The sequence below is a fragment of the Malania oleifera genome, chromosome 5 (genome assembly GCF_029873635.1).
Source record: "Malania oleifera isolate guangnan ecotype guangnan chromosome 5, ASM2987363v1, whole genome shotgun sequence".
In the NCBI taxonomy this organism is placed as follows: domain Eukaryota; kingdom Viridiplantae; phylum Streptophyta; class Magnoliopsida; order Santalales; family Ximeniaceae; genus Malania; species Malania oleifera.
This window is the reverse complement of record NC_080421.1, coordinates 70,549,819-70,561,288: the sequence shown is the minus strand read 5'-3', so window position 1 is coordinate 70,561,288 and position 11,470 is coordinate 70,549,819. Positions and strand designations below refer to the sequence as shown.

General features: G+C 37.4%; 1 protein-coding gene across 1 annotated transcript; it reads left to right on the top strand.

Moving 5' to 3' along the window:
- Positions 1–2,695: 2,695 nt before the first annotated feature.
- LOC131155438 (putative disease resistance protein RGA3) lies at positions 2,696–6,167 on the top strand. Its single transcript, XM_058108570.1, has 2 exons — positions 2,696–5,437; positions 6,006–6,167. Exon 1 carries the CDS (start codon positions 2,848–2,850, stop codon positions 5,404–5,406), a length of 2,559 nt encoding a protein of 852 aa, XP_057964553.1. The 5' UTR covers positions 2,696–2,847; the 3' UTR covers positions 5,407–5,437; positions 6,006–6,167.
- Positions 6,168–11,470: the final 5,303 nt, after the last annotated feature.

Sequence of the window (11,470 nt, the reverse complement as noted above, 5' to 3'; positions counted from 1 at the left end):
AATAATAATAAAATATATATTATTTTTAAAATTTTAAGATCTAAATAAAAATTTGTAAATAAAAAAAATATTTTTTAGTGTCATTTAATATAAAAAATATTTTCTACTTTTAATTTTTTTTTCAAATGAATTAAAAAAAGTAAATTAATTTTTTTATTTCAAAATATTATATAGAAATGAATACAATAACAAAAAAATTGAAATAATTTACTTTTGAGAATAATAAGATAAAAATAACATCTTACTTCCTAATTACATAAAAAAAATTATTTAAAAACACCAACTTCCATTTTTTTCCCCAAAATAGAAAATTTGTTTCTAATTTTAATTAATCTTTCTTTTTTCTGCTATTCTACTTTTCTTTCGAACCAAATAGGACTAATGTACTACAATGGAATCTATTATCTCTTCTACTAGCACAGCCCGAAGGGAGCTGTGTGGGGTAATATCGTTTGGGCTCATTCCATCTCCAAGAACCTCATCAACTGGGTTGCCCTTGACCCAACCATCTACCCATCCAAGCCCTTCGACATAAATGGGTGTTGGTCCGGATCTACCACCATCCTCCCAGGCAACAAACCCGTCATCCTCTACACTAAACTTGACCTCTAGTACAGACAGGTCCAAAACTACGCCGTACCCACTAACCTATCTAATCCGCATCTTCGTAAATGGAGACAACAACGCCCTTGTGGTTCCCACCTTGAACATGAACACGAGCGCGTTCCGTGACCCGACCACAGGCTGGATCAAGCGAGACGAGCATTGGAAAATGGTCGTCGGCAGTCAAAGGAAACACCGGGGAATGACCTACTTGTATTAAAGCAAAGATTTCGTGAATTGGGTCAAGGCGAAACACGTACTCCACTATACTCCGAAAATCGAAATGTGGGAATGCCAGAATTTTTACCCAGTTGTGGTGCGCGGGCGGCACGGGTTGGACACATCGGTGATGGGAGGACATGTGAAACACGTGTTATAATTTTTTTATTTCATTATATTTTTCTTCCATTCCATTATTTCATTCTAATTGTTTTTTGTGCCTAGATTTTTGTGCAAGTTTTTTGTTTTATTTTGTTTTGTTTTTTTAATCCAAACCGACTTTTGAAAAGTCGGTTAGGTAAAAAATATTTTTAAAATTTTCCTATAAAAAATATACATCAAATAATATGTTAAATAATTTTTCCATTCTTAATTATATATTAAATAATTTTTTTATGTAATTAGGAAATAAAATGTCATTTTTTGTCTTAATATTCCCAAAAGTAAATTATTTCAATTTTTTTTGTTATTGTATTCATATTTATATAATTTTTTGAAATTAAAAAATTAACTTACTTTTTTTTAATTCATTTGAATAATAAATAAAATGTAAAAAATAATTTTGTATTAAATGACACTTAAAAATATATTTTTTATTTATAACTTTTTATTTAAATATTAAAATTTGAAAAATAATATATATTTTATTATTATTTAAATTTAAAAAAATTTATGATTCCCACTTTTAAAGGGGGAGGCAAGAGTAGAACTGGGGGGATTTGAAATAAAAAACTCATTTATTTGGAGCCACATGGGTCTGCCAGCTCACCTCCGCGCATCCCACGCGGGACTCACGCGCCAACAGCCACGAATTCCACTCTACTTCCTATTCACCAAGTGGGAATTCGTGGGCGACCTAATTGATGAGGTCCTTGGAGATGGAGTGAGTTCAAACGATGTTGTCCCACACAGCTCCCTTCGGGCTGTACTGGTAGAAGAGATGATAGATTCCATTGTAGTACATTGATCCTATTTGGTTCGAAAGAAAAGTAGAATAGCGAGGAAATGAAAGATTAATTAAAATTAGAGACAAATTTTCTATTTTAGGAAAAAAAAAATGGAAGTTAGTTTTTTTAAATAATTTTTTTTATGTAATTAGGAAGTAAGATGTCCTTTTTGTCTTATTATTTTCAAAAGTAAATTATTTCAATTTTTTTGTTATTGTATTCATTTTTATATAATATTTTGAAATTAAAAAATTAATTTACTTTTTTTAATTCATATGAAAAATAAATAAAATGTAGAAAATATTTTTTATATTAAATGACACTAAATTTTTTTTTTATTTACAAATTTTTATTTAAATCTTAAAATTTTAAAAATAATATATATTTTATTATTATTTAAATTAAAAATAATATATATTTTATTATTTGATTTTGGGTGGGGGTTGGGATTTGGTTTTTGGGGGGTGACTTTTGAAAAGTAGGTTTTCAATTTTTATTTTTTATTTTGATAGTAAAAAATTACCGCTGAATTTTATTTTTTTTTTAAAAGCCCAAACCGACTTTTGAAAAGTCGGTTGGGTACATTTATGTAAATTTTTCCAATTTCCTACATATTTGTGTTTTTTGATTTTTTTTTTATAATATTTTGGTAAAAAAACTCCTGATATGATTCCAATTTCCGTAATAAAATAAAAAAGTGATATCTTCTGCAAAACCTTTATTTATTGATTCCACCAATTAGAAAAGCAAAAACAGAATCTAGTCTAAAGGCATTTCTACCCTTGAACTTTCTTGTTAATGAAGGATATAAATGCAATAATAATCCCAAAAACAAAAAATGGATAAAACAGTAAAACGTACCGAATCAGTGTTGAAGCGTGCATTGTTTAAGAAAAAACAAAAGTGCATTCTCTCCCAAATGCCCCAGCCATTTATTCTTTATTCTTTTGTTGGAGGCTGCGTTCTCTGATCCTTCCAGTAGTTGACTCAAAGACCCAATGCTCCTTACCTCTTCACACTAAGCACCATAGAAACCACCCGCTTAGTTTTCTTTTCCATCTCCCCAACGGCAACAGACATGGCAGAATCGTTTGTCTCAAATATTGCTGAGAAGGTCTGGAGTATGTTGAGCTCAATTGCTGTGGAGGAAGTTTCCTTGGCACTAAATGCAAAATCTGAACTGAAAAAGCTTGAAAACACTGTCTCCGCCATCAAGGCGCTGCTCTTAGATGCAGAGGAGCAGCAGGAAAGAAATAAGCACCTGAGAGAGTGGCTGAGGAAACTTAAAGATGCTTGTTATGATGCTGACAATGTGCTGGATGAGTTTGAGATCGAATCACTTCGGCGAAGAGTCGTGAACCGTGGGAGCATAGAAAGAAAGGTTTGCAACTTTTTCTCAACATCGAATCCACTTGCGTTTGCCCATAAAATGGGTACTAAGATTAAGGATATTAGACTGAGGTTAGATGAGATTGCAGCCGACAAGGCCAAGTTTAATCTAATAGAGCGACCTCTGGATATGCGTCCCGTTCATAGAAAGAGGGAGTTGACTCACTCTTTCGAGCGTCCTTCAAATATTATTGGAAGAAATGGGGATAAGGAAAATATTATGCAACTGTTGATGTCTTCAAGGGATCATGAGAATGTTTCTATCATTCCCATTGTGGGGATTGGAGGCGTCGGGAAGACCAGTCTTGCTAAATTGGTGTACAATGATGAAAGGGTGGCGAGGAGCTTTCAGTTGAGGATGTGGGTGTGTGTCTCAGAGGACTTTGATTTGAAAGTAGTAATAGAAAAGATTATTAAATCAGCAACTATAGCAAACTGTGCTGACTTGGACATGGATCAGTTGCAAGCTCGCCTTCGGGAAATTTTGGATGATAGGAAATACTTGCTTATCTTAGATGATGTTTGGAATGAAAGTTATGCAAAGTGGCTTGAGGTGAAAAATCTGTTAATGGATGGTGCTAAGGGGAGTAGAATCATTGTAACAACACGCAGTCATTCAGTTGCATCGATTATGGGCACGGTTCCCTCGTACCATTTAGGTATTCTTCCCCACGAGGATTGTGTGTCTTTGTTTGTGAAATGGGCATTTGGTGGAAAACAACCAAAGCAATACCCGAATCTCCTGGAAATTGGGAATGAGATCGTAAAGAAGTGCAGAGGTGTTCCTCTAGCGCTGAAGACCTTAGGGAGTCTACTGTATACCAAGCTTGATGAACGCGATTGGCTGTTTGTTAGAGACAATGAAATCTGGAAAATAGAACAGAAGGAAGATGACATCTTACCTGTACTAAAATTGAGCTACGATCAGTTGCCGTCTTACTTGAAACAATGCTTTGCATACTGTGCAATTTTGCCGAAGGATTGTCTTATTAACAGTGATTTATTGATCCAATTATGGATGGCACAAGGGCTCATTTACTCACCCGACCGTGACCATGAGTTGGAAGATACTGGATTTCGCTACTTCAAAGAATTATTGTCGAGATCTTTCTTTCAAGATGTTGAAGACTATGGCCATACATTCACATGTAAAATGCATGACCTTGTCCATGATCTTGCAGTAACAGTAGCACTAGCTGATCAGTGCTGTACAGTAAATTCTAAGACTCAATCTATATCAAAAGAGGTTAGACATGTGTCCTTTTCTAATTATGATTGGTGCAAAAAGGGGGTTCCAAGTTCTTTGTTTGAATTAAAAAATTTACGAACTATTTACTTTCAATTTTACAACAAGGGACCAAATAAATCCTTCATCCACATGTGCATCTCAAGATTCAAGTGCCTACGGGTGCTAGACATAACTGATTCACATTACGAAGGGCTACCAACTACAATTGGTGATCTTAAGCATTTGAGGTATCTTGACGTATCTGGGAACTGTCTCATTAGAACACTCCCTAATTCTGTTTGCAAACTCCAGAGTTTACAGACTTTGCTACTTTTTCGCTGTGAGGAGCTTGAAGAATTGCCTCAAGATATAGGGAAGCTGATAAGCATGAGATTTTTGACAATAACGACAAAACAGACATGCTTTTCAGAGAAAGGATTAGGAAGCTTGAACTCGCTTCGAGCCTTGAATCTGTCAAAATGTCCCAACCTAGTATCTTTGTGTGAAGGAATGCGGCATCTCACTGCCCTTCGAACATTGACCATTACCGACTGCAAAAACCTCACTTCATTGGATGTGAAATACTTGACTTTACTTGAGAAACTAGTCATCTATTATTGCCCAAAGCTTAATTTGTTGTCGGAGGAGGAAGATGGCATTCCAGGCCCCAGGAGCCTTCAAGTATTGTTGATTAGAGAATTACCATTGTTTGTGACTTTGCCCCAGTGGCTTCTCCCTCGGGCATCTACTTCTACTGCTAACACCCTGCAGTACCTGTCTATTTCTGGCTGTCCCAACCTCACGAGATTGCCAAAGTGGCTAGGAAATCTTACATCTCTTCAAAAACTTGAGATCTTGCGTTGTCCTAAGCTGCTATCTCTGCCAGAGACCATGGATCACCTTACTGCACTGAGACTACTGCGCATTAAATCATGCCCGACATTGAGTGGAAGATGTGAACGTGATACTGGTGAGGATTGGCACAAGATTGCTCATATTCCAGAGATTTATATAACTTGATAGCAAAAAATCCAAATCAGAATGGAATTTGGTAAGCATGAATCTCTCTGGATTTCTCTTTCCCTAATTCTTAATCTTTCCTGCATTAATTTTCCTTCATGGTTCATCATGTGATCTATAGCTCATTCTTTTTTGTCTTTTTTTCTTTTTGAAATTATCCTCTCAATATAAACAACTATATATTTTAACCTTTTGGAATACATAGTTATTGTTGTGGCCATAAAGCAAAGAATAGCATCTGCTGCAGCCATTAAATCTTTCTCCAACATGGTCAGGTAACAAAATGCTGCTCAAACAGAAAATTTTATTCCTATGTTATGCATACTGATTTGTTTCCTAAAATTATTGCTGAATTTTTCCCATCTGGTACAGATTTTGCCGTAGAATTATATCTTATACTAAAATATTTTAGCGCTTACCAGATCACATGCATCGATGTGCATACTATGATTCTGTCATCATCTAGACACGAACCCTTTAATGATTAAATTCTTTTCATTTGGATTGCAATCTAATAAGAAACTCTTGCAAAGTTGATGCATCAAAATGGAATTACTAGATAACTAAAAGTGTTGACTGATAAGACTACCTCCTTGTAGGTTAGAAGAAGCAAGAATCCAGGTTCCAAGTGCAACTTCGGTTGGTGTTCTGGTTAGGTCTGTGAGACAGTGATCCTTATGGGAAGCTAACCTACGTAGCATTGTAAAGATAACATTCAAAAAATAAACATAAATAAAGAGATTACTTCTTTTGGAACTCTATTTATTGCGAGTCGGCCATACTACTAAATTGTATCATTGTAAATATGGAATGCATCGTGTGCCGAATATTGTTTTTTCCCAGGCGAACTGTGTTCAGGTACATAAAAAGGAAAAGATGTTCAGTGTTCCAACTATTTTCTCTGACTGGTTAACTCTAACTTCCATTTATTTCAGTTTGCAATAAGTACGAACAATAGCGTTAGTCATGCCTGGTGCGGCTGTTGCATCACGTGTCCATGCAGCACAGGTGCACGCTCGCACATAGACGCAGGCATTATGCAGAGCTAGGATGTCGGTCACACCCCTCATGACTGATGCTAGCAGTCGTGATATAATTGCAACTATCACAGAGGCTGAATAAAAATATGCTGCAATGCAAAGTTTGGAACTAGTTCAATTTTGACTTTCTACTGTTAATATTCCAACGGAACTTCATTCATAGAATTTTCCTCCCAATGTGGGAGGAAAAATAGAAGGAAAGACACTACCCCATTAGTCTAATTGACTGAAGTTACAACTTCACCCCCATTAATTAATGCATTCTTTCAACCAGCAAGAAAGAAACTCTCCACTCCCTTTCCTTTTCCCTTCCCCTCTAATAATTTTTCCTTCTCATCCCTCTACCTTTTTTCCTAAAAACACATGCTTAAATTTGTTTTCTAGTTTTTGCTTGCAAGCATAACTGATTTTGATTATTAAAAAGGTTCTAAACCCTTGTGGTTACAGCCCACATTTAGTTGACAATTTTCATAGTTTGCAAATATGTTTTGTAGAAAGAAAGTGCCATCCTTGCCTTCATCTCGTATAGGCTGCTCATGGGAAGTAGATTGATCTTGTCCCTTCTATGAAGATAGCCCTCCTCTGTGCAACATACCTACAATACAAATTATGATGTAGGATATGTTGGGGTGGATCTAGGAGCAACAATCGCACAAGAAAAATACACAACCATAATATAACACTAGATTTACGTGGTTTGGTCCACTGTGACCTATGTCCACGAGAGCACACACAATCCACTATAACCAAGAGAATTACAAGGAGGAAGAGGCTATTGGCCTCAACTCCTCTCTCTTTGTCTCTCCAAAGATTCACTCTGCCTCACCCAAGACTCTGTTCCTTGCATAACACACCACACAACTCAGCACACCACATACCTCTTTACAACAACACAGCTCTCAGCCCACTATACAACACTGCAACCCACATATATTGTAGAAATCAGAGCCAAAAAAATAAAGGAAATAAATAAGAAAATAAGAAGGGAAAAATAAAAAGGGGCAAACAACAGGATTCGTCAACGAAGCCCCTGATTTTGTTGACGAAAGTTCTTTTGCGGTTTGTCAATGAAGTTCAGAGTGTCGTTGATGAAAAAATCCCGAGCAATAGGAAAATATTAGACTTAAGGTTCGTCGACAAGACGCTTCCTTCATCGACGAACGACCTTTCGTAATTCGTCGACGAAGGCGCCAATTTGTCGACAAAGTTGGCCGAGTCAATGGCTTATAAATAGATATTTTAGTTGCTTCATTGTTAAGAAATCATATTTCTCTCTCTCTCTCTCTCTCTCTCTCTCTCTCTCTCTAAGCCGGTGCCTCACTCTCTCTCTCTCTCTCTCTCTTTGGTTTCTCTGCCGTTCGTCGCTTGAATCGATGATCAGAAGTTGTCACACGGATTAGGGGGAAATTCTTTGCAAGTCTAGCGGAGTAGATTATTGAACGGGGTCTTTCCAGACACCACTCCAAAACCAGGGTAAGTATGTATTTTGAAGTTTTATTGTTGTTTTGGAGTATAGGGGTCTTAGGGAACATTTAATGAAAAGTATTCTATGGGTTGAGATGATTAGTTTGGAAAAAATGTATTTCATGGTTTTGAGATTTGAACACCGTAGAGCGTGGATTAAGGGTGTTAGAAGGCCTTCTTGTAAGTCAGGTAAGGGGATTAAGTTAAGTAAAAAATTTCATTAAAATTAAGCCTAATAAAATGTTGTATTTGTATATTTATATTTTTAGTTCTTATTTCGAAAACCAACCATTCAAAATGATCTTTTCAAACCTAGGATATATGTAATGGAATTTTCAGTAAAAATGAATGGTGGAAAGTATAGTTTGACGTATAAAATAGGATATACTGCATACGGGAAAATGTGTGGCAGATGGATAATATTTTGGGTTATTGTATAACCGAGGTTATGAAATGTTTGTAAAATACTGAAATGTTTGTGAAATACTAAAATGTTTGTGAAATATTGGACTGTTTGTGAAACGAAGGAAGTTTTATATAAGGGCCACAAGGGCCAAGTTTCATATGTATGATGGCCGCAAGGGCTAAGTTTTATATGATGGTCGGGAAAGCCGAGATTCTATGGTATGATAGATTTTATATGAAATGAGTTGAAATACAAATTTTTATTACTTAAATTGCATGATATGCTTTAGGAACCCTGAGGACCAGTTATATTATGGGCACGGTACCGTTGCTAGAGATCAGTATTTGGCCATGTGCGCCCACACTATTCGCAAGGAGGTGCAGTGTGGTCTCAGCCGATCAGCCTCAATAGAGGGTGTACCTTCCTTGGAAGTCCGGACTTTTAGGATGTGGTAGGGTAATCAAATTCCCGCAAGCAAGTTGCGAATGCCTGCGTAGTCATAGTAGATGCAAACTTATGTTTTGACTTAGTCTGGGTTGATGTCCCCCAGGGCTAAGTCCAGCCTTCGGGCTACACAACCCGTGCCATAGGGGAAGTAAATGGTGTTAATCACAGGGATGGTCTTTTATGCATATGTATGTAGATTTATGTAAATGATGTTACTTATTTACTAAACTGTTTATACAATGAGAACAAGGGAAACATTTTCAACTGTATAAAGTTGGTATAATGTAAAGTAACTATTTTCGGTTAAACGAAGAATGGATGTTTTCTGTAAAGACTAAATACATGCTGACCTCACACTAATATTAACCTAATCTTTCCTTACTAAGAAGTGTCTCACCCCAATATACAAACTATCTTTTCAGGACCATTTCGAGGTTGGGTTTAGCATACTCTGGGGTAGGTTGATAGTCAAATAGATTTTTGTGAGTGTTAGTAAGAACTCTGTTGTAGTAAGCTTGGTTGAAGCCTTGAGTATGTATTGTGGTTGTACAGACTAAGATGGGTTTGGTTTTGTATTATGGATCCTAGTATGGATGTTTGGAAACCTTTATGTATAAAAGAAATTTAGAACTCTGGTAATGTATGTTTGGAGAATGTTTCATTATTTCCACTGCATTTATTTATGATGAATATGGTATCAGGTACATAGACGTCACTAAAGTAGAATCCCGAGCCCATGTGGCGAGTTGGGGCGTTACAAGTGGTATCAAAGTTTAGGTTTGCTAGGTTCTACAGACTTTGACAGTTGATAATTACCAGAGTATAGGTTAAGATAAGTTAAGGATAAGAATAGGTAGGTTAGGTTGAGTTTTAGTCTGGAAGCTTAAAGACAGTGATCTTTCGACGGTCTTATGTGTTTTTCTTGGAGTGACGATTTCAGGAAAACCATTGTAGATCCATCGATGGTTTCGTTTATGGGTTAAGAGACTGGAGCTCAAAAATTGGGGTTGGAGGAGTATGTACGTAGTGTCAGCTTTATGATTAGGGGTCAGTACCTTGGTAGTTATGTAGCAGAAGTATATAAATGCTTCCTTTAACTACAAACTCGTATGTTTTAGTTATTATTCATTCCATACTTGCATCAACCTTAATAGATGTGGAATTTCTAAGTCGATTTCTATCCTATCTTAAGGATGGATCCCAGGGGAAAGGAGGTCATGGCTGGAGGGGATAATCATGTAAATACCTCCAGCTAGGATGACGTCGATGCCTCGGTATTGCTACATAATATAGCACAGCAAGCCAAGAAGGAAACTCAGAGTGATTCTCAAGAGTGAGAACGGCTAGCGGCTGATAGAGGTTGCACATTCCAACAGTTTACTCGAATGAATCTGCCAGCATTTTCTAGAGGACTGAATCTGATTGTGGCTGAAAACTGGGTTCAGGAGATGGAGGAGCTATTGGGTGTGCTGGAATGCACAAAAGAGCAAAAGGTGAGGTTTTCCACCTTTAAACTGGTGGGAGAAGCAAAGATATGGCAGATATCAACTAATATGGTGAAGGAGCAACGTCCAGGGTATGCATCTATTACCTGGAGCCTCTTTAGAGAGGTATTCTTTAGTAGATACTTCCCTATTGCCACCCAAGAGGTAAAGGTAGAAGAGTTTCTACATCTGACATAGGGGTCCATAACTGTGCAGCACTATGTGGTCAGGTTTGTGGAGCTATCCCGTTTAGCTTCGCATATGGTCTCAGATGAGCCGAAGAAGGCTCGAATGTTTGATAGAGGTCTGGGGCAGAGTATACAATCACAGGTGGTGGCCTTATTGATGCAGAGTTTCACCGAGTTGGTGGATAGGGCTATGGAAGTGGAGGCCAGCATTCAGGAGGGGGAGAAAGTAGTAAACAAGAAAAAAAGGCCTTTGCCTCAGGGGTTTCAGTCTAACTCCAACCAGAGTCAGTGGAGGTGGCTCAGTAATGTTACGAGCTAGTGACAGGAGGCGGGATTTTAAGACCCTTAGGGGAATCCTCAGTATGCAACTTGTCCCAGATGCCATAAGAAGCATTGGGGCGAATGTAGGGCTGGATCAGTTATATGGTATAGGTGCAGTGGATCAGGGCATCATGTGCAAAACTGTTAAGTGATCTTGGATTACACACCTCCACAACAACAGTATGGGAGAGGAAACTAGGCACCCTGAGGTGGTCATCAGAGGAGTACTGCCTAGGCGCGGGTATATGCTATGACTCTGGGTGACGCTGAGCACGAGGAGATGTAGTTACAAGTATCGTTTACATGCTTTTAAATAAAGCTGTTGTGTTCTTTGATTTAGGTGCAGCCCATTCATTTGTATCTTGGGGATTTGTTAAACTATGCAGGATAGAAACATAGCTATTAACTGCCAAGTTGGCAGTAGCTAGACTGACTGGGTCGGTTAGTATATGCAGTAAGGTGATTAGAGATTTCCTAGTGGAGATTTAGGGGAGGAGGCTGCCTGCTAGTTATGCAAGTATAGATTGCCACAAGAAGGAGGTAGTATTCAGACCTCAAAAGGAGCAAGAATTTAAATTCGTCAGGTCTTGTGTACGCTTTGCAACACGAATCCTTTAGGCAATGCAAGCAAGGAGATTACTATTGGAAGGTTTCCAGGGGTACCTAGCACATGTGAAAGAAACACCGAAGGAAGAACTGAAGGTGGAGGATATC